We start from the raw sequence: 22,660 nt of genomic DNA, 5'->3' as shown, positions 1-22,660 counted from the left end.
GTTCCACCAAACATTCGAGGAAGCCAGTGAAAGACGAAGAGGACGGCGAAATGTGAGTATGCCTTGAAATGGTTGCCCAGTCTCATTTACTGATGTACGTATTTGCTGTATTCAGGTCCGACGCCGAGTCACACCACTCTCTTCAGTCAGCCCCCATGTCGGAGTCCGACTCTGAGGGAGGAGGTTCTGATGATGAAGACCGCCCAATTTTCCCATACGACAAGCTGTACTATTCAGCGAAGGAGAAGGATGAAATCATGGCGATGCCCGAAATCCAGCGCGAGGAGATGCTTTCCGAGCGTGCTCAGCAAGTCGACCGTCACAACCAGGATCTTGCTCTACGCCGGCTTCTCGCCTCCCGAGAGCGCGAAGAGGCGCGAGCCGCCAAGCAGGCCAAGCGCAAAGCCGGCTCGGCTGGTCTTGATGAAACCCAGCGCAAGAGTTCCCGACAGAAGACGACGCTTGGTGGCCGCAAGGTCGGCGAAACCTCCGCAGCAATCGATGCCTATAAGCGCCAGCGCGAGCAGAAGGGCAAGCGTGATCAGAACCGTGCTCGAGACACTACCCAGACACGCAGGCGATCTTCTGTCTCAAGTGCCTCTCTGGGCTCGGATGACGATGCCGATGCGGACAGCGACATTGATCTGGATGACCGCGTTGGAAGCTCTAAAGTTGTTCCCAAGGACGACCCTCCCGCCGAATTACGCGATATTCAACGTGCCCGTGTCGGCCGTAGCAACTTTGCTCAAGTCTGCTTCTACCCTGGATTCAACGAGCGTATCACTGGCTGCTATGCTCGTGTCAATATTGGCCCTAGTAAAGAGACGGGTCTCAATGAATACCGTCTCTGCTTGATCACTGGTAAGAGCTCCTTCTCATGACCGATGTGGCTATTTCACGCCAGTCACTAACTTTCCGATAGGATTCACCTCAGGAAAGCCTTATGCTATGGAGGGAGCTAATGGCCGCTCATTTGTCGTCGATCAGTATGCCAAATTAGCACACGGAAAGGCCATTCGAGATTTCCCCTTTATCGCCTGCTCCGATTCTCCTTTTAGTGACGTGCGTTGCCTACTCCCACATTTATTTGGGAATAGTTTCACTAACCAGTCTACAGAGCGAATACGCCCGTTACCGCAAGACCATGGCGGTCGAAGATTGCAAGATGGCGACTCAGAGCAAATTGGCAGCAAAGGTTGTCGATATCAACAAACTCATCAACCACCAGTTCACGAAGGAAGAATTGAGCGAAAAGCTCCGCAAACAGGGCGCACTTGATGAAAAGAAGAATGTCCTTCGTGAAAACGACATTCAAAAAGACCTACTAGTTGCACGAGCCAATGGCAACGATGACGAAGCTGAGCGTCTGCAAAAGGAGCTGAATGACCTCCGCAACCCCAATCTCTCTTGGGGAACATCTCTTGCGGCCAAGCCAGCCGGAGAAACCAAACTCTCTGAAGCCGAACGCGTTCACCAAATCAACTTGCGAAACCAGAAGCTCAACCACGAGAATGTGCGTCGAGCCCAACTTGAGGAGCGCAAGGCTGCTCGCCTAGCTGCCGCAGCTGTGGCTCGGGGTGAAGCCACTGTCAATCCTTTCATGCGTGTTCGAACCATTGCGAAGACCCACCACGACGTAAACACGAAGCCCACAGACTCACCGAAACCCGCTGATTCTACCCCCACCGATACCCCCAAGGAATCTGCCAAGTCGGGCGCCGATGGTGCTTCAGATGCCGCCAAGTCTAGCTTGACGCCGAAGAAGCAGAGTGGTTTCATGATCAGTTACCGCAACAACGATGACGAGAATATCGCGGCTTTGGATATGGACATCGATATCGATATTTGAGACTGTCCCATCGCATATCTGATCAGTTGCATCTTTCCGTCCAAGTTCTGTCGACTCAGATGTGGCTTATGTCACTAAGCTAAGCATCTAGCAGTTGACCAAATCTTTTTAATAACCTCAAAAACCCTGTACACACTAGAATATCTACCGGCGGATGCTGATAGGGTGTCTTCTTCTCTTTCTTGTTTCTTTTTTTATCATTTTGGATAAGGCCCACGATCATTCGTCGTCAAGCAAAAGAAATTCCTACGGGAGTACCTGTATTATGAGCACAATTCGAATGGAGCATGACTATTTTTCAAGCCACTCGGAAAGCATAGGTAGTAGTAATAGCTGCGTATTCTGGAATACAAGTAGCAAATCAGTTAACTAGCCAACTTTGGAATCACTGATTAATTGCACTTGATTTTACCAGATGTACTAGATTAAAAATTTTGGAAATTCACAAAAGTAAAATTACAGACAGCACGTTCATACAAGTTGGCGATTCCGATGGTTGAACTGCTCTATTGGTTTATAGTGGCGCGCGTGGATGTAGTCACGTGTATGGCCCAGCAACGCGAAGCACGCGCGCATCGCGTTCCACCTCCCCAGGTATGCCACCCTTGAAGACCCGCATTGTCGACTCTTCAATCCTCCTCACTACAATTAATTGATCCCACAATGATCCGTGACACTCTATGATTGACCCGGATTATCGTTTGAAACCATACACATCCACAATGTCCTCCGCATCTACACCGCGCTCGACGCGCTCCGCGTCGCCAGCGAACAATTCCCCTAACATGCTTACACCCGGCCAAAAGATCAAGGCCATGATGGCGGAATTCGATAGTGATAGCGAGAGCGACCCCCAAGCCACGAAAAAGAAATCTACAATGCCGAAGCTGGACTTCGGTCGCAATAAGACATCGACTACTACTGAAACGCGCCAACCTCAATCTAATAACGATAGCTCGGACGACTCGGACACTGCGGATGATATTGTTCGACCTCAGGGTCGAATGGCTGCTCGAATGCAAGGTGCCACCAACGAGAGCAGTGAACAAGGGTCTGCTTTCTCTCGCCTGTCGAATGCACTCCGATCCGAGAGAGAACAAGTCCAGAAGCCACGCGATAAGAGCGCCGCGTCGGTCCACGAGTCAAGCGATGATGACCTACCAGTAACTGGGTCCAAGAAGAGGAATAATGCGCAGGTTCAGCGTTCTTCTACCCCGGAGACTCACCTACTCATAGCCGTGCCGACTCGCCATTATTTGTTTCCTCGCCTGCAGCTACCAGGCCGCAATCCGAAGCCCGCAGCGACAAAGCATCCGGAAGTGACAGTGAAGCACCTAGCAAGGCAAAGAACGCCAGATTTCTTGAACTTATCGCACAAAAACGCAAAGAGCGCGAAGAGCGGGAGCGAGTCGAGGCTGAAGAAAAGGCCGCCCGACGAGCGAAAATGGCGCAATTCAGCTCTGATATTCTATCTGGGGAGGAGAGTGAAGCTGATGATCCGGGTTCTGCGCATAAGTTATCTCAGAAAGCTCGTCAGCCACGCAAGGCCAGCAAGAAGGCCCTGGAAGAGATGAGCAGAGAGACTCAGCGCATGAGCCGGAATATGCAGCTTGCCCACCAAGCCCAGACCAAGAAAAAGATTACGAAAGAAAGCCTCTTTGCTCGATTCAACTTTATGCAACCCGATCCCCCTCCAGCCGAACCCGCAGCGGCGAACTCGTCTTCCGCAGCTGGCTCACAAAACTCCTCCGATATCGAGGGACAGAAGCATGAGACACCTCGTACCTCCCCTGTCCTTGGTCCTGCTGATGGAGAGAAGCCCGCCGCTACCGACATTCCAGGTGAAGGCCAGCCAGAAGCAGTTCAAGAGCAGGCCGATGTCGAGATGACCGATCTGCCCACCCTTGAGGAGGCCATTGCCGACACCCCAATTGAACCAAAGAACACAGATTCCCTCGTTGCGCCTGTACCTGAAGTCACCGCGAAGTCACCCGGAAGCATCGTTCAACCCAAGGAAGCAATTCGAAAAATCGCCCCGCCCTCTGTCCGTGTCCTCATGTCCCGGCAAGAGGTCGCCCAACATCAAAACGATGGGTCAGACAGTGATGAATTGGAGGTTATTACGTCTCCGGCCAAATGCCGTCGAATCGCCGCCTTTGAGAATCTGCCCTCCCGCCAGATGCAGGAATCTTCCTCCATGACCAAGCTTAAAGCTCTGGCGCATCTCACTTCTCCCAACCGTAAGATGAGTTCGATGAGCTCCGCCGAACTCTCTGCCAGCCTTCTTTACAAGGCGCGTCAACAAGCCGCCAAAGACAGACGCGAGCGTATTGAAGAGCTCAGGGCAAAGGGTGTTGTCATTGAGACTGCCGAGGAGCGTGCCGCCATGGAAGATAATGTTGAAGATCTGGTTGAGAAAGCGCGCCAAGAAGCCGATGAGATCGCCCGCGAGGAGCGTGCGGCCAGGAGGAAGGCGAAGGGCCTTGATGCCGATGACGACGAGGAAGACGATGATGACTATGCTTTCTCTGGATCTGATGACGATGCATCTGGCGAGGACGAAGAGGAGGATGAAGAGGAGGGTGCAAAGGGCGAAATGAGCATGTTCGAACGAGAGGCGGATGAAGCAAATGAATCTTCTGGAGATGAATCAGAGGCGGCCGTCTCAGAGCCTGAAATCGAAGCCTCCGGATCCAGGAGAAAACGCCGCACCCGCGTCGTTAGTGATGACGAGGATGAGGAAGAAAACGAACAACAGATTCCTTCTACGCCTGTCCGACATCCATCTCATGTTCCGCAGTCGGTTGAACGACCCAAGTTCCCCGGAATGGAGACCCCGAACATGTCCATGGGTCTTACTCAGGCCTTTGCGGGCACTCTTGCTGACGAAAACGCCAGCCAGCCAGGAACGGGCACTATTCCTTTCTCTCTCCCTGATCCTGGTAGACCAGTTCCCAGACTTCATGCTGAGGAATCTGAGATTCTTGTTAAGGACAGCCAGGAGCAGAACGAGACTGATTTCATGCCCGCCTATAATACAAATGTCAACAGGGTATCAGAATCTCCTGCAGGACATGGTTTCTCTGAATTCTCGCAGATTCCGGATCCGACGCAGGATGAGGGCTTTGTCTTCTCGCCATTCGACCCTTCCAAGCGCTTCAGAGAAACGCCGCCGGTCTCAACCATAGACACCGTCATTGTTGGCCAAAGCCAGTCACCTGTGGCTGAGCGCAAAGGACGAAAAATCCGACGAGGACGTGCTGCCAATTTGTCCGCTGTCGAGGAGCAAAATGAAGACGAGGGTGAATTTGAGATCAACGCCAACGCTTTCAACGTCATGAAGAAGGCGGCTAAGAAGACAACAACGCCCTATGACAAGAAGAACAGTAAGGCAAAGGGTGTGGTTGACGAAGCCGCTGAGGAATCCGAAGATGAATATGCTGGTATTGGAGGTGCTAGTGATGACAGCGATGGAGAAGAGGATGTCCGCGATCTGAATATGATCAATGACAACAGTGGCGAAGTGGTGGATGAGAAAGAGCTTGCCGCTCTGAATGCGTATGTGTGAAATTGTCTATTTGCCTGATTCTAATTACTGACATGCTTTAGTTCCCATCAACGAAACCGTGACGAGAAGGATGTCGCGAAGTTGCTCAAGGATATCACCACTGGAGCTCTGCGTCGTCGTCGCGGCGGTGACGATGACCTTGACCTCGACGATTCGGACGATGAGCGCGTTGCACGTCGACGCGAAAAGCAGCGCGAGTTCGCAAAGATGCGCAGAGCTCTGCTTGCCGACGACAAGGTTGGAGCTCTCGCTGAGAATCCCAAGAAGGCTGCCTTTTTCAAGGCTATTGAGGACCGCGAAGATCAGGACGACTTTGAGCTAGAGTTCTTGGAAGAGAAGGAGAGTGCGTCGCAGGGCGAATCCTCTCAAGATGTTGCCGCCGATCAACAGGGCGACGCTGGAGATGATAGCAAGAAGCGCAAGCGACCCCTTGAACCTTCTACTGAAGATGCCACCAATCGACCTCCTCCTCATCTCCGTCGAACCGCTGCTAGCGCGATGTCGAAGAAGCCCGCTACCCTGGCCGAGGTCCGCGAGACTCTATCCTTCCTCACCGAGACTCATGAATATGACTCCTTCCACGAGGATGCCTCCATCGACGGAGACGAGGATGCCGACGAAGAAGCCGACACTAACACCTCTGGCAACGACGAAGCCTACTCCGAAGACGCCCAATCCCAACCCAAAGAGACCTTCGCCAAACCCAGTCACCCGCGCCGCACCCGCGGAACAGTCATCGACCGACTTGCCCTCCTGCGCCAGGCATCTTCCAACTCCGCAACCACAACCGCATCTGGCTCCGCAAACAACAAAATGGCCTTCCACAGCGGCGGGAACTCAGACGGACCCATCGGGTTCCGGCCTCCACAACTCCTGCGCCGTGTCACTTCCGGCTCATCCTCCAGCAACTCAACTACTTCCAGCTCATCGAGCAGAATTCCCACCGCTGCGTCAGGACCTAAGAAGGGAGGTGCAGTCAACTCCTACACTGCTGCACGCGAGCAGGAGCGTGAGAGACAATTGCGCTCCAAGCAACGCAATGGCGGATCTAATATTGCTAAGCTGCTGAGCAAACATGCTGGCGGTGGACTGGGTTCGTTGGCTGGCAAGGGTCAATGGGATTGAGCTGGCACTCAACTACAACTTTGTTATGAGAATCATTACGCATGTCGATTACTAGTACTACCATATGTTTGGCGTTTGGGTGGGGGGGTTTTTTTGTATCGAGGTTTAGGTAGTACATTGGACATTTTAGAATGATACAAATAGTACAATCTTTCATTGAATTCGGGCTGGCGAGTTTCTACGTAATATGATTCTTGGTTGTCTACTTATAACAACCACTTTCAAGTTTCTTTCAGTCGCCTTTCTAGTAACCATAAGCGGCGTCTCATCCCAGTGTTAACCCCAAGCTCTCTGTGCCCTCACCAAATCTGTGTCAACATCTGACAATCGGTGCATGGGTCTGGAAGGATAGGATGCTCAAGGGAATTTCTCCCTGGCTCGTGCCTGATCCTAGCATCTTTCGACAGCTCTTCAGAGTGATTCAGTACCCAGCAATTTGCCCATTGGTCTTTCGCCTGAGCTTTGAGCGAACTGGTCTTCTGGCTACTTATCAGTACCGATAACGCTCCTTCTTAAACAGCGCGATGGATCGACATTGTACTGCAGTGGTGGCCATAGCTTGATGTTGGAGTACGACAAGCTTTGTGGATGCTGAGGCATCATCCCGGCGGTTGTATTTGCCGTAAGGGGTGTGGCGTGTAGCGTGTAGCGTGAAACGGAAGTCCGTGGTTCATGGTGATGTCGTCTTTCGGCGTGTCAAGTGTATCGAACAAGGACACCAGTGACGTCGGTGTGTCTGCGCTTTCGGAAACGAATGATGGGCTTTTAGCCCAAAACATATCCACTGGCAGCATCGGTCTTCTGGGTTGGAAGTTTATATTAGGGTCTGCTGCAGTGGGATCTTTGATGTTATCAGCGCGTTTGAAATCCACTTCACTGTTTAAACCTTCATTGTCACAATTATATAAGAGGGAAAAGGGAAGAGCGAACTCTTGGGAACTTGAATTTGTTTACCTGTAAACATGGAAGGTACTATCTAGACTTGGAGGGCAGCACCCAGTAGTTACTACTACTAGTAGTACCTGATTACCTGAAGCAGGCACGATACCTTGTATGGAAGGCACGACATGGAAGGCACGGTAAACTGGATACTCCAGGCTACTTCAGACTACTTCAAGTTACGTCAGGTTGCAGCAATACGCCCCAAAAGGTACTCAATAGTTCTAGTACTAGTAGTAGCAATGCACCGCAAAGAAAGAGACAGTGTCTCCACATAAAATAATTATCATCGGAAACCCTCTGAGATACACGGTATCAATATCATAGAATATTGTGAATAATAGCAAGAACAGTCTCACCGTCGACCAGAGTACCAGTAATTTTATGATGTGTACTGGTGTACTCTGTACTTGTATACTTCCTTATCCCAATTCGGTTTGGCGGATCGAAAACGTGGATACCACGTGATATTGCTAACGTAATCCACGGCCGAGCTGCGCACACGGTCGGCCTGCGCACCCCATCGAAAATCGCGTCTTCCAGCCACTCTGCCTAGTTCAATTACCCACCATGCCACCAATTCGCACTGAATCTTCGCAGAAATCGGCCAATCAAGAGGGCAGGATCTTATTAGCCCTATCCGATATCAAAAATGAACGTATCATATCTCTTCGCGCAGCAGCAAGGCTATATGATATACCCGAATCAACACTCCGCAGTCGCGCAAAGGGTATATCATCACGCGTCGATATACGCCCAAACGGCTATAAATTGACCCAACTTGAAGAGGATTCGCTTACTGAATGGATACTCTCTATGGATTCGCGTGGAGCAGCCCCTAGGCCCTCTACTGTACGAGAGATGGCCGATATTCTTCTTGCAGCGCGTGGAACAACCCCCCCCATTGACTGTTGGTGTTAATTGGGCGTCAACCTTTGTTAAACGACGCGATGAGCTTCGAACACGCTTCTCGCGACGATATGACTATCAGCGTGCTCTTAACGAGGATCCAAAGGCTATACGAGAGTGGTTTTTGATGGTACAACGTACGATTGAGGAGAACGGTATCCAACCGGAGGATATCTATAACTTTGATGAAACTGGCTTCGCAATGGGCCTTATATCAGCACAGAAGGTAGTAACGCGAGCAGAATACTACGGTCGGCGATCAATCCTACAGCCAGGAAATCGTGAATGGGTTACTGCGATTGAAACGATATGCGCTGATGGCTATTCGCTACCGCCGTGTATTATCTTTAAAGGCCAGGTTTATATTGCTGGTTGGTTTGAATCAAATCTCCCTAGGGATTGGCGAATTGAGGTTTCGAATAACGGCTGGACTACTGATGAGATCGGCCTACGTTGGCTACAAAAGATCTTTATTCCATACACTAATTCGCGCGTACGAGGGCGATTTCGTCTCTTGATCCTCGACGGACATGGTAGCCACCTTACACCTCAATTCGATCAAATCTGCTCTGAAAACGATATTATACCACTCTGTATGCCTTCACATTCATCGCATCTTCTACAACCGCTTGATGTTGGGTGTTTTGCTGTTTTAAAGCGTGCGTACGGTCGATTTGTGAGCGATTTAGCCCGAACTGGCTATAATCATATCGACAAGCTTGATTTTCTAGCAGATTATCCTCGCGCACGACTAGAAGCTTTCCAGCTAAATATCGTACAAAGCAGCTTTGCAGCTTCTGGTATAGTACCAGTTAATGCAGAAAGGGTACTTTCTAAGCTTAATATCTCTATCCGAACACCTACACCACCAAGCAGCAGACCAAACAGCAGATCTAGCCAATTCACACCAAAAACACCTAGAACAGCGATTCAGCTAGAAAAGCAAGCTTCTATGCTTAAAGAGCTATTAAACCAGCGATCACACAGCCCGCCTACACCATCAAAAATCATGCTTGATCAGATTATCAAGGGCCACTGTATAGCGCTACACAACACTGCGCTACTAGCAAAGGAGAACTCCAATCTACGCGCAGCGAATGAAAAGAAACGTCAAAAGCGCACTCGATCGACTAGGCAGATTACTCATGAGGGGGGCCTATCGATCGAAGAGGGCCTACAGCTAGCTCAGCAGCCAATTCAGCCGGTAGAAGCTAATGAGGTGGTATCGCATGAACAGGGTAATTTGCCTACTCAGCAGGATCAGCCACGCAGGAGGGCTCTGCCTACCTGTAGTGGATGTGGAGGAAAAGGCCACAAGATTAATCAATGTAAAAAACGCTAGATTAGTATTAATTAATGTGTTTCGGTTGCGATATTCTGTTTTAAAACTATATCATAGGGGTGGGTGCGCAGGCCGACCGTGTGCGCAGCTCGGCCGTGGATTACGTTATTGCAAATTATCGCTGACTAAGTATGGTTTGTATAACTAGTTAACTAAGGTAAATCTTGATTTTGGATCTGCACGTTATGGTGTATAGGCAGAAGCTCGGAGATAACTACCCAAAATGCTCCCTCCAATCGTACCCATCAAACCCACTACCAAATCTTCAATCCAATCGAAAGGAGCTCCAAAAAAAAGCCCCGCCGGGCTCGGAGGAGATGAGATGGTGGCTAGCGCTGGCGTGATGACGCGTCGCCATGATCCGAGATCAGAAATCACCATCAGATAATGCAGCTGCTCTGTCTCGAGGAATTTCAAAACATACGGTTGCCAATTCTCCAGCTGCTGGCATGATGCGGTTGTTTTCCCAACTTGCGATCCGCTCTATTGTGAGCTTATCGATCTTCTCCGGTGCCATCGCATCTACTACATCTACATCTACATCTACTGCCGATCCCGTTGCCCAAAATGCAAACCACATCTTCAACGTGATTTACGACTCCATGCGCCAATGGGGTTCATCCCTTCATCACAATGGTGTTTCTTTCTTCCTCGCGACAGTTCCCGCCGGGACTCAGTTATACCACGGTACCTCGAACCCGGGCACGGTGACGGGCATGGAATGGCTCGCCTTTGAACCAGAGCATGCCATGGTCTTTGCTCGACCGCATCGAGGCCCTCCTCCGCCTCCACCAGATGATGACAACAACGACGACGGAAGTGACGAGGAGCAGGAGAACCGACGCCACGAAGAATTGCGTCGTCGGTATGGTCAAGGGCTCCCGCCATCTGGAAAATCCGACGAGAGCGAGTCGGGATATCTTCACACCTATGCTGCCGCTAAGGATCTTCGACTCGTCTATATCGACGGCATGTCCGCCGGCAAAACAAAGAAGGGAACTCTAGACTCGCAAGATTACGTCTTGTTCAACGGTACTATCGAGGGATTCTCCCAGGACAAGAAGCCAGGCCGCGGTCCTGGCGGTCCCCCCGGCGAGAAAGACCGCGCGATCAAGGCATGCGAAATGGCACAGAATGAGTGGGAAGGCCAGATTGATGGTGTTCTCCGCATGGAAGCTGGTTTCGAAATTATTCTCTGTTCGTTCGAGCGTGACTTGACTCCCGTCCGGACCACGCAGGTGAAGAAAGACACAACAGAAGGCGGCAAGCGCAAAGATTCCCCTGAAACCCCATGGTCGTCCTGGCGGTGACAAGGAGAGAAAGGGCCATGGACCTGGTGGTGGACCGGGACCGGACTCTTCGAGGTGGATGCGCGCGGTTACTGCTCGATATGATAGTATTGGTGGAAATCGGGTGTCGTTGAACTACGACCATTTCGTCACAGCCTACTCATACGATTTCAACCTGTTCGCTAATGAATCTGCCTTGCCTCGTCTGGCACATCTTTCATCCACGGAGCGAGCGGCCATTCGCGATGAATTGACCAGTCTGATCTTGAGCAACGACACCAAGGAATCCTCATGGAACTGGCAAGCCACTGCTGACATGATCGTTACGCGCTACTCAGACGAACTGTCTTATCTGGCATCTGAGAAGTTTGTGGATATCAAGGCATTCCGTGACCACATTGAAATGCTTCTATCACCATTCATCGATTACAGCGAGCGAAATACCTCCGACGAGGCCGAGAGATGTGCCACGCAATTCTTGCCGTTCCAAACCCAAAAGGAACAGAATTTGCCAGCGCGCGCTGTGCACCATGTTGCGCATAGTGTCTGCTTGGCGTTGCTTGAGGCTGGAAATGAGGAGAAGCTTAGCCTTGCGCAAAACAGAGTCCATGTCTTGGTTGATTATCTAGATTGGACAAGTTGGAAAGAGTGCCGCGGTTGTGAAGATAACGAGATCTGCGTAATACCGATCTGGCCTATGGGTACCGTATCTGATTACAACAACCCCAAGTGCAGAGATGCGTCTAAACCATACGAGGGAGATGACGGTGAGGGTTATTGGGGTGGGATGCATGGATGATCCGAGTCCGGGAATGGGCTCAATTGAGATATTACTAGTAATATTGTGTCTTTTATGCAGGATATGTGAATAAGTTTCAGAGTTACCCAATTGAAATGGATTTTCAACATTTGCAATTGAAATTGACGCTCTGGCGTAAGAAATAGGTACAGGTGAATTTATAACGAAATAGTATGTAGACGGGAACTCCTCATGTGCAATCGTTTTGGTGTGCGTTACTAGTAGCTCGAAAGCAACTTTTGCACCCTCGAAACATATCAACAGAGGACCCAAAGAAGCGAATGTTCAAATCCCTTCAAGGGTACAAGGGTGTGGAGATATGGATAAACGTCATTTACAGAAGACCGCCGGTGACGGAGGTGACGGAGCCGATGGGGCTCAGGAGGGAGGTGAGACCCAGGGAGCCAAGGAGACCGGTGGCAGTGCCTTCGAGCTGAACAAGCATGGCGGAGGTGCCGTCCTGGCCCAGAACACCGACCAGCTGAGTGGGGTCAGCGGCGATGGACTCAGCCTTGGAAGGAAGGTCGGAGACGGAGGGAACCATAGCGACAACGGAGCCGATGGGGCCCTGGACGGAGGACAGGTCAAGACCGCTCAGGAGACCGAGGACGTTGGAGCCAAGAGCGACGGGCAGGACGTCACCGTTCAGGTCGGTGATGTGCATAACAGTGTCGGTGAGGGAGCTGGTGACATCGCGCTTCATGCTGGGGACAAGACCCTCGAGAGTGCCAACGAGGCTGCCAACAAGGGAGCCAACCTCAGGGAGGCCGAGACCAGAGAAGAGACCCTCAACAGTGTAGGTGAGCTTGACAAGAGCAGCCTCGCCATTCTGGGTGGCGACGGTCATGAAGCCGGAGCCAAGACCCTGCAGGTTCAGGCCGTCGACGGAGGAGGCAGTCTGAACGATCTCACCAACGGGCTCGCTGAGGGGCAGGTTAAGGCCAGTCAGCAGGTTGGCAACAGTGGGCTCAAGCTGGACAAGGATGTTCTTGGACTCCCCGTTGGTGACGGTCATGACGCTGTTGACATTCTGGGAAGCCATGCCACTGGGGGTAGCGCTGGGAGTAGCGCTGGGAGCACCAGTGCACATCGGGATACCGGAGGGAATGGGGACTCCGGAGGGGATAACACCCGAGGGGATGCAGCTGGGGACGCCCGAGGGGACAGTGCCGCTGGGGACGATGTTGGTAGGCAGAGCCATGGCAGTGGAGGCCAGGATGGCGGCGATGGTGAAGGACTTCATCTTGAATTGGTTTAGAGAGTGACTGGTGCTGAAAAGCAGTAATGAATGGACGGTATAGAACCGGAAAAAGGAATGACTGGAGTAAAGGACGGAGGGGAAAACGAGATGCTTCTTGGGATGGAGAAGATATCAAAGTCAAAAGGCATGGCAATGCTCCTTTATACACCCTCCCACCAGCCCTTGATTTTCAGGGGCCGCAACCCAAATGTGAGTTGCATGCAACCGTGAATTTCCTCCTGCCATTCCTGACGTCGACGAGGAGAGGATGCTCCACCTTCGAGATGTTACAAGGCACCAGGCACAATACCGGCTCCACGCAGCTTGTCAATAGTCCAATCCCATGAGATGAACACAGACCGCGGGGCAGGGAATCATTTCACGTCAAAGGGAATGGATCCACAGGTTAAAGCCAAATGGAGGAAAGTCGATGAACCAGCACACGGGGGATTGGGTCCGGAGGTGAGTCTTGATCCTCTCATAAGCTTCATTGCGGGTTCATCCTCATTAGCCACTCCGCAGATCGGCCTCCTCCAACTCCGCTTAATGAAGGTTGGAGCCCGTTGCCGAGCTTTCAAAAGAGGATCCGCAATCCATAACGACGCATCGCCAAATTGTGATCCAGAAAAGATGTCATCGTCCTTTTATGTGAGCTGCAAGACATAGACGTTGATGGAAGAAGCAAATCGGCAGTGATGTAGAGAATACACCAAAAAAAGGAAACATTCGCCACATGGTTCGCACGCACCTGCAATAGCCGGGGCCATGTTCCTGCAGGGTTAAGTGAGCGTCAAAACACACTTCTTCTTTGAAGAGCCCCCGGGAAAGGTTTCTTGGGCCAAGGATCGTCATTAGTACCGCCCCAAATCCATCACAACTGCCAATGGGATTGGGCATAAACGCTCGGGTCCTTGGCGATCTGCAGTGCTGGCCCGCCTCAAAACACGTTTAACAAGAGCGTTAGTCCCCGCTGGAGGGCGCGGGTTGCAATGGAAGTCCCATCAGAGTTCGGTGCTAAACAGGCACTAAAGTTAAATAGCGTCGCCGGTGGACTCTGCAGCCTCCCCGAAGCTTGGTGGAGTTGTTGTTCCTAGTCAGGGGGTAAACAGTGAGATGCCCGCAGGATGGAGTGCCAGGCTTGGCCTGACATCATCGAATGAGTCGCATGCAATCAGCATCGAACTTTTACGTTCCCTTTCATGGGAAAAAAATAATCCTTCCAGAATTACTCCGTGTCGTTGTTGATCTATCTATCCCGGAGCGACGAACTTCGATGTCAGAAAATGCTGAAACATGACCTCTCCACCAGCGAGAGGGGCGAACGGTGCCCCCTGAAGATCCACAGAATTTACGGGGTCAAACCGTTGTTCATTCGGAGAAACCTCAGGAATTGCTGTCAACTCACGAGAGAGTTCCACTAACGGATTTTACATGCGCGGGGGAAAAACTCAAATTTTCTAATCTCGCCAGGACTTTCTATTCAAATAGCCTCGGGATTTCTGAGAGTAGCTCATGCCAGGAATCAAGGCTCGCAGGAGGGAATGCCAACATTCTACTTCCTACTCTGTACAGCTAAATCATTTGAAAGACTTGCTTGTTTGAGACTCATGGGCTAAGCACACAAAAGAACAAGATCAGCCCTAACTAAGGAGGGAGAGGAAAATTCGCGAATATCCACTAACCCCATCACATGCACCACTATTCCCCATCCAAAACTGTGGCCATGGATAGAATGCTCATTTTACTCTTAGAGCGGGACATCTCACCGAAGACCGCTGTGTCTCCTTTCTCTCGTATTTCGCCATGTCACCACCTCCCTAATAAAGTCAAGTCAACCCGGGACTCCTATCTTTCCTTCTCAATGGGGAAGGTTCCTAGAAAGACCGGCTCTGGCTTCAAGCCGGGTTTATTCCGGCGGTTTTAATTTGTAATACAAGATAGTGAAAGGGTGGTTTCCCTTTCTCGACCTGTGGTCTAATGTGACCCTCAAGGACAGGCTGAGCCGGGAGCTTATGTTAGAGAAATCATCAATCCACCGCAATGGTCTCCAATCAAATCCCGACCATAACCATAAGGACTAGGCAGATTCTGCTTTCGCGCTTCCTCACATGAAAGAGAAATTTAAATTTCAGGATTATTTTCATTCCAAGTAATTGCCCAAGGCGGGGGTGGTGATTTAACGAAATTACTCAGGACAGAAAAATATTGGATCAAGAAATAGGCAAGAAAGGTGTTTCCTTTGTCTGTCGTCCTCTTCTTAGAGCAAACCCCTGTAAATGATCCAATCGATGTAGATATACCAATATTGAAACTCCATTAGCCGCAATGAAAGACTATTCGATCACGTAGGGTAAATTAACAGCTTACCATACGCATAAATTCGTCGTATGTAAGATACAGAATAACGAAAATTATCTTTGTCTGCGTAAAGTCTCACTATGATGATCTAGGACAAGTTGAACTATCACAGTTGGACCTGGATGAGCTAGATTCTCATATCGTGTTCTGTCACATGAACCTCACCTCACGCTATATTCTTGTGAAAAAGACATCTTCCGGTGAATACGAGCTGGCCCACATCACTAGATGGGAATATTCAGGTTTCTATCCCTTTGCATACGAGTATGGCCTAAAGGATCTCTATCTAGGTGACCCAGACGTTCCTTTTAGCTGGTATATCTTGTTCAAAAGCCGGATGGAGCATCTACTACCTCAGCTAGAGTGCCATACGAAGCTCATCAAGGCCCTCTGGATTTTAGGAGAGTCTGTGCACCGGGATCATGGATATAAATATCCCGCGGAGGTAGAGGCTACTAAAAGGTGGATCGAGATGGGAAAAATGGAAAGGTCATTGGATTATCCTAAGGGTTGGGTTCTCAAGCCCAGTACGGAAGCTCCTGCGGACTTGTCGAAAGATGATTGGGAAAAACTCGCTAAGGAGTTGGGATTTGTTGTGCAAAGCGATGGTGAATGGAAGGCTCCTCGGCCAGCTTCTAAATTGGCTACATCGGATCATTCAGGCGAGCGGTACACGAGATTGATTCAATGGTGCCCTAGACTAACAAAACTTCGGGCCCCAAATCGTAACTAGGTTTATAGTTCAAGTTACTGAGGCCTACGGCATGGCCAGCTCACACTTCAAGCATGCATGACTAGGGTACCCCTCTGTCTGCATTCCATTGCTTCTATCGCTTGCATTTCTTTCATCGCGACTTAAGTCGTTTGCTAGCCGCTTGTATACGGCGTTTATCACTCATTCAGAGAGTACTAGATATTGCGTCAGGCTAGTCCCACTTTCTAGTCTAGTATCATCTCATCTTTCTCCATTCCGTCTTATATTTGCTCGTAGATCTAGTTGGCCTCAGTCACTACAATTGCCGTTCATAATTGTGTCTTCCCCGGAATTATTAACAATAAAGACTCCCCCTTTGCCTTGTGTGCCAATTAGACAGACCTGGAATGGCTTTGGGATTTTTGAGAATGTTTCTTCAATATACTACTAGCCGGTTTAAACATAAAGGAGATGTATTCTACCACCATTCTATATCGGACATTACCAAGTAGTTTTAAATGACAATTCAACCGGCGACAAGACTATAACTATGACCCCAAGACTGCACCGCCACCTGGAGAGCATTTCACAGTTTCGTCCGCCCATGAATCGATTTCGGTCAAAGTCTTTTGAATATCACCCTTAATTAAAGGGATAGTTTCAGCTCCTAAGAGTAGTCGCATAGGCAGCTGACGCTCGTTCTGTGCAACAACAGTATCGAAAAGCAGACGGGCGCAAATATTAGGATCACTCCATGTGGCTTGAGACTCGGGATTTGTGATATAATCCAAGATCTGGTTGAATACGGTGTTTGGAGTATTGTAAGCAGGGTGTCGGGCGGCAATATTCATGTTGGGCCCGGCGAAATTTGTACGAATTCCCCCGGGAGCAACAATCATAAGCTTAATGTTCCACTCCGGATTCATTTCCTGGGCGACCGATTCAGTGAAGCCTTCCAGTGCAAATTTACTATCAAAATATCAGCGAGTAGAAATTTGGGCATCGGAAGATTTTTGAATCTCACCTGGCATGATAGTACGAATGACCTGGAGCGGTCCACCATCCACCCATCGAAGATATCTGGAGGACTGTACCTCCTTGACCTTGGGGGTTCACTTCACGAAATACTCGTAATGCTTCTTTTGTGGCGTGAACCGGTCCCCAGAAAAGAGTCTCAAGTTGAAGTCTGGCGTCAGATTCGGAGATCGCCTCGGTATCTCCGACTAAGCTATAGCCAGCATTGTTGATAAAAACATCAATGTGGCTCCATGTTCGAACGACACTGCTGACGACGATAGCAATTGATTCTTGTGAGGTCACGTCAAGGGCAAATTTAAGCACCCTCGCATCATCTGGCAGATATGATAGCGAGTTGATGTTGCGGGCGGTGGCCACGATGTGATGACCAGAATTATAGATAGTGGTTGCAAGAGCCTTGCCAAGACCAGATGAACAACCAGTCACTATTTAAATAGTAAGTTGAAGTTTAAAAATAGGAGTCAGATTTTAGCAAATCAACGGACTTACCAAACCAAACGGTTTCATTGCCCAGTTTTGTCGGGTTTGATGCCATGATAGTTGTTGTTGCAATAAAAGTGACTTTCGGGTAGATCAGAGGGAAGATCAGAAGAGTTTGAAAGCGAAGGAGCCTGGAAGAAAAGGAAAATAAACCTGGGATTCTGCTTTTTTCTATCCCCCTTCCTACCTCCCTCATATACTAGCTTCAACATTTTAAGTCCGTCTTGTGTCCGATCATATCCGAAAATATAGATTTAGAATGAGGATTGTCCCACTAGGCAAGGCACAATTCGATCGATCTAACGCCATTAGGAACATGCACTAGTCCGAGTATCATCACGTTGGTGGGTCGGGCTGAACAACTGCTGTCAGATTCGCCGCAACACTGCCACAGGTTTCAATTTGAGCTCGTGTCTAAAGTGACCCCTCTTTTCCATCCACATTGTACGACAACCGTGCCTGCACAATTTCTCCATTCGGACCAAATTTCCAGGCCTCCCGTGATGGCTACAGCGAATGGTAGAGCCGCCTTTATTGTGATAACTGAAGACCCGCAGCAAGATCGCGGCAAGCGCCTGAGCCAAGTGCGATCGCATCTCGCCAAAGAGCGCCATCGATCTCGTCGGGGAAATGATCGACTCGGGGTGCATAGCAATGGCAGTAGTGATAGTCAGGATTTCAGGACACCGACCCCGGAGAGTGCTCTGAGCCTCATACCGGAGATCCCAGTCAGGCACAAGTCCCCGCCACTCGCCTCCTCGGCAACTGGGTACCGACGGATGCAGAAATGTGAGCACTTAACAGTGATTGGCAATGTGAGAATAGTCTCTATGAAAGGTTTTTGTACTGACCAGGGTAGTTATGCACCAATACGTACTCTACGGTCAACAGGTCCATCCGTTCTTCTCCCACGTCATATACGCAGCGACATCCCATACAGCTCTTATGAGTACAAAGATTCTGAACGCATCGGCATGGGATGATTTAAATACGGAGGGACAAATTAGTAGTCTGACCTTACAACAGTGTGCGATAACTCGCAAGTTGCTGGGGGAAGTACTAGAGGACAGAGAGCTAGCATGCAGTGAGCCCACTTTTGCAGCTCTAGTAGCAACTTTGCTATTTGATGTAAGATCCGCCTGGTGGATTTTATGGTTAAATTACTAAGAAGACGAAACAGATGGTAAATGATCAAAGAGATGTTTTCATATATGACTTGAAAGTTACACATCACTTGATAGGTATGCGAGGGGGCATAAACAACTTGGGGTTCGAAGGCCATATCAAAGGCAGTCTGCTTGTGTATGAAATTCTACGCCAATGGATGAGGCCCGTCCTACTACTTGTTGGCTGACGTTAAAATAGGATTGAGCAACTGCAAAGGGTTGCCGAGATCCCTCCATATGGAACCTTTACCTCACAATTTAGCCCGGGCACCCAACTTGAATTACCCCCTTCCGCATCTATAGATGTGGCTCTCTTCACTCTCGGAATGGATCCCGGATCACTCGGGGAGTGGAACAAACTAAGTCGGTTGATCCCAGTTTTGAGCAGTTTCTATGAAACAGTACTCGCATCGACGCAGAAAGGTCATTATGCGACCGGCACAGGTCTGGGCTGTCGACTTGCCCTGCAAAATTCAATGTATTTTTTCGAAAGCACGCTGCTCAGTGACCAAATACAGCATGATGATAATCGAATACCTGTCTTGCTACAGGCAACTATGATCATGGAACGATCGCATCATGCGACATCAGATGCCGAGGTGGCTGGACTTTCTGATGCCATTTCGTATTTGAAAGACCTCCTACAATCAACGGACCTCGATAACTGCTGGGTTCCATTGTCAGGTGCCTTGATTTGGTGTTTGGCTATTGGGGCACGCCGGTCTTTACCGGGTGCCATTCGAAAGTGGTTTGTGATGCAAACCGCGCGAGTTGGTTGTGCTATTGCAATGAATCGACCTCAGGCTGTAGTAAGATGTCTTCGCGTTGTACTGGAAGGGTTGGATGGGGCGGATGTCTGCCGACGGCAGGAATTTTCTTTGGATGATTTAATGTGAGGCGAAATGTGGGAATATTTTCTTCTGTGGATCTGGGAGCACCGAACACAGGGTGGATACTGATAATTCTTACGACTATTTGATGACCGAGTAGATAGGCGCAATAGGAATTGTTCTTTTAGAAGTTACATATAACCAGATTAGGCTTCACGTTAGAAATAGTCACAGCAGGCCTTGAATGTATGTCCAAGCAGCAAACTGTATCAACCAATGATGTGGTCCACAACTAAACCCGAGATCATGTGGCGAAATATCGGCAGTTTCGTATCGCCGAGCCCAAAGACATCCGACTCCGACGATGTGGGGAAGTCGGGGAGCGGGGCTTCCCCAGTTGCTGGACAGCCTGGCCCAGAGGCAACTTGAATGTGGAGAGAAATGGGAGAATAATTCAGTTGTTGCGTAATTTGGTGTCCAAATCATCATCGATATGGACTTCTATTCTTGTAAGTAGAGTGACTCGGAGTATACATTATACTATCAGAATATTAGCACGGCCCAAGTATTCCAAGGCTAGTATTACCATGCTTTTCTGGGACAGCGATTGGTTGGGTCAGGTATAGAATATAAAATGGGAAAGCCCCAGGAGCTGCAATTCAAGGCATGCAAGTCATCAATTCTTGACTGCTAATGATTTCCCCATCTCTCTAATATCTGCCTGGTCTATTGTGCATTGGCGGGTAAATTTTCAGACCTCAGAAAGAACGAAATCCAATGAGGCAAGCTTTTCTCCAAGGTTGGTCCACGGTGAAAATGTGGGGAGGTTGTGGGAGCGGCAATGATTTTTCCCGGCCTCGTCATATTGAGACAACTCCGCCAAATGCGACGGCACAAGAGCTCGAGAGTTCCAAAATTTAAAGATTCACTCTTCGCCGCTACATCCTAGCGCTTTCAAATCTTCTCTTTCTTTTTTCTGATTCCTCCTCATCTCCCCAAACTCTCCCCTTCCCCTTATCCACTTACCTCCGCACATATCCGTCGCAATGGCATCCTCACCCCAAGATTTGAGAGTCGCCATTCTGGGCGCAGGAATGGGCGGCTTGACTACTGCTCTCGCTTTGGCTCAGCGTGGCTTCAAGAATATCGATGTATATGAAAATGCGCACGATCTGGGCTTTGTTGGTGCCGGCATCCAGCTCGCCCCCAACATGGCACGAGTATTGGACAATCTTGGTGTATGGAAGCCCATTGAGGCCGAAGCCGTGAATATCTCTGAGACTTCCGTCCGAGGTGAGCATCATAGAATTGCAAAAAAAGCAACAGCAACAGTAAACTGCAAAGTCAAAATCTAACCAAATTTTGCAGAGGGCGCAACCGACAACGAGCTCGCACATGTGGATTTGAATTATATCGAAAAGACCTACGGCTACAAGCACATGGTTGGTCACCGCGCATCGCTGGCCGATGGGCTGTATCAAGGTTGCTTGAAGCAGCCTGCCATTAAGTTCCACTTCGCCGTTACTGCAGAGAGTGTCGACTCGTTCGGCCCCAAGCCTTCGTTCACCGCGGTGCCCCGCGATGATACCCAAAAGCCGTTTAAGGTTGAGTGTGATGTTCTCCTTTCTGCGGACGGTATCAAGAGTCAAACCCGCGTGGAGATTCTCAAGCGCTTGAACGTCGATGTCGGTGTCAAGGATACCAACCAAGCCGCCTACCGAATCATGATCCACAAAGACCAGATCAAAGATGACCCCGAGCTACTTGCTCTGATTAATAACACCCGCGTGACTCGCTGGATTGGTGAGAAGCGTCATATCATCGCCTACGCTGTTTCCAACAATACCATCTACAACCTGTCCACCACCCAACCCGACACTAACTTTGCTGCTGCAACCAATGCCACCTACACCACCAAGGGTGACAAGAAAGCCATGCTGGGCGTCTTCTCCGATTTCTGCCCGATGGTGCAGCGTATGCTGAACTACGTTCCTGAGGGAGAGGTCTGTGAGTGGAAGCTGCGTGTCCACGATGCCCTCCCTACCTGGGTCCATGAGCAGGTTGCTCTGGTTGGCGATGCGTGCCACCCAACTCTGCCTCATCTTGCCCAGGGTGCCGCCCAGGCCATTGAGGACGGTGCTGTTCTAGCTGTCGTTCTCGCTCGTCTCCCAGATACCACCCCCGCATCCATCAACAAGGCACTTCGTGTCTACGAGAAGGTCCGTAAGGGCCGTGCTGAGGCTCTGGTCGATATGGCTTCTGCCTCCGGTCGTGCTCTGCACTTGGGTGATGGTGCCGCAAAGGCTGAACGCGATCGTCAATTCGCTGCTCTTCGTTCTGGCGGTGGCAAGGGTCCTGTCCCTGACAAGTGGGCTGATGCTGATGTCCAGCGTGAGATTTATGGTTTCGACTGCACCAAGGTTGCGGAGGATAACTTTGAGGAGTACTTTTCGCAGCTGTAAGCGCTTCCTTCTTTTCCTTTGGGGTATTTCTGGGGATGTCCGTGGTCCACTTTGCAATTCCTTTTGAATTGCATACTTCTCATGTATATCTACGACTCTTGCACAAATCAAAACACCATGACTCTTCATTTCATATCACTGAGACCAAGACATTCAATTTACTAAGCTTGTTTGCATTTAGGAGTAGCACGGACGGTACTCAGGCACGGCTATAGCCTGAGCATAAACTCAAGAGGATGCGATTATTATGGGAGGTATATTTCAACCACCCCTACTCCAGGGCTTCTACTGGAAATAGGAGATTTTAAGTAGCGCTTTTATGATATTGTACATATATAGTAGTCTATTACTATCATGCATTCATATACATCTATCTGTGAATTATTAGATATATTATGATAGTAGTAGTTATGCAGATGTAGTAAGTAGTACTGGTTGTAGTACTGCGGGATGCCCCGCTAATTCTCCAACTTCCCCCAACTTCAACTTCAACTCCAACTTCCTCCAATCTCCATCTCCATCCCAATCCGCGACAAGCTGCCTCGAGCTCAGCCTTCAAGGCACAAGGCAAT

General features: G+C 49.7%; 7 protein-coding genes across 7 annotated transcripts; 5 read left to right on the top strand and 2 right to left on the bottom strand.

The window, feature by feature from the left end:
• Positions 1 to 68: 68 nt before the first annotated feature.
• On the top strand, positions 69 to 1,849 carry N7509_004970 (RNA polymerase-associated protein; the record flags this gene model as incomplete). The annotated part of the gene is made up of 3 exons (XM_056629607.1): positions 69 to 861; positions 923 to 1,062; positions 1,118 to 1,849. 3 exons carry the CDS (start codon positions 69 to 71, stop codon positions 1,847 to 1,849), a joined length of 1,665 nt encoding a protein of 554 aa, XP_056488909.1.
• Positions 1,850 to 2,571: 722 nt separating this feature from the next.
• N7509_004969 (uncharacterized protein) lies at positions 2,572 to 6,542 on the top strand (the record flags this gene model as incomplete). Its single annotated transcript, XM_056629606.1, has 3 exons — positions 2,572 to 3,020; positions 3,086 to 5,407; positions 5,459 to 6,542. 3 exons carry the CDS (start codon positions 2,572 to 2,574, stop codon positions 6,540 to 6,542), a joined length of 3,855 nt encoding a protein of 1,284 aa, XP_056488908.1.
• A 3,546-nt stretch (positions 6,543 to 10,088) lies between these two features.
• Positions 10,089 to 11,820, top strand: N7509_004968 (uncharacterized protein; the record flags this gene model as incomplete). Its single annotated transcript, XM_056629605.1, is given in 2 exon segments — positions 10,089 to 10,970; positions 10,990 to 11,820. The coding sequence occupies 2 exon segments, from the start codon at positions 10,089 to 10,091 to the stop codon at positions 11,818 to 11,820; spliced, it is 1,713 nt and encodes a 570-aa protein (XP_056488907.1).
• A 334-nt stretch (positions 11,821 to 12,154) lies between these two features.
• N7509_004967 (uncharacterized protein) lies at positions 12,155 to 13,063 on the bottom strand (the record flags this gene model as incomplete). The annotated part of the gene is made up of 1 exon (XM_056629604.1): positions 12,155 to 13,063. The coding sequence occupies one exon, from the start codon at positions 13,061 to 13,063 to the stop codon at positions 12,155 to 12,157; it is 909 nt and encodes a 302-aa protein (XP_056488906.1).
• Positions 13,064 to 16,660: 3,597 nt separating this feature from the next.
• On the bottom strand, positions 16,661 to 17,685 carry N7509_004966 (NAD(P)-binding protein; the record flags this gene model as incomplete). Its single annotated transcript, XM_056629603.1, has 3 exons — positions 16,661 to 17,081; positions 17,137 to 17,575; positions 17,640 to 17,685. 3 exons carry the CDS (start codon positions 17,683 to 17,685, stop codon positions 16,661 to 16,663), a joined length of 906 nt encoding a protein of 301 aa, XP_056488905.1.
• Positions 17,686 to 18,133: 448 nt separating this feature from the next.
• Positions 18,134 to 18,613, top strand: N7509_004965 (uncharacterized protein; the record flags this gene model as incomplete). The annotated part of the gene is made up of 2 exons (XM_056629602.1): positions 18,134 to 18,419; positions 18,522 to 18,613. 2 exons carry the CDS (start codon positions 18,134 to 18,136, stop codon positions 18,611 to 18,613), a joined length of 378 nt encoding a protein of 125 aa, XP_056488904.1.
• Positions 18,614 to 20,672: 2,059 nt separating this feature from the next.
• Positions 20,673 to 22,088, top strand: N7509_004964 (putative monooxygenase; the record flags this gene model as incomplete). Its single annotated transcript, XM_056629601.1, has 2 exons — positions 20,673 to 20,919; positions 20,995 to 22,088. The coding sequence occupies 2 exons, from the start codon at positions 20,673 to 20,675 to the stop codon at positions 22,086 to 22,088; spliced, it is 1,341 nt and encodes a 446-aa protein (XP_056488903.1).
• Positions 22,089 to 22,660: the final 572 nt, after the last annotated feature.

The sequence above is a fragment of the Penicillium cosmopolitanum genome, assembly GCF_028827165.1.
Source record: "Penicillium cosmopolitanum strain IBT 29677 chromosome Unknown utg000006l:49.0-5199605.0:1.0-5204138.0, whole genome shotgun sequence".
In the NCBI taxonomy this organism is placed as follows: Eukaryota; Fungi; Ascomycota; class Eurotiomycetes; order Eurotiales; family Aspergillaceae; genus Penicillium; species Penicillium cosmopolitanum.
The sequence above is the reverse complement of the archived record's forward strand: the minus strand, read 5'-3'. Positions and strand labels throughout refer to the sequence as shown.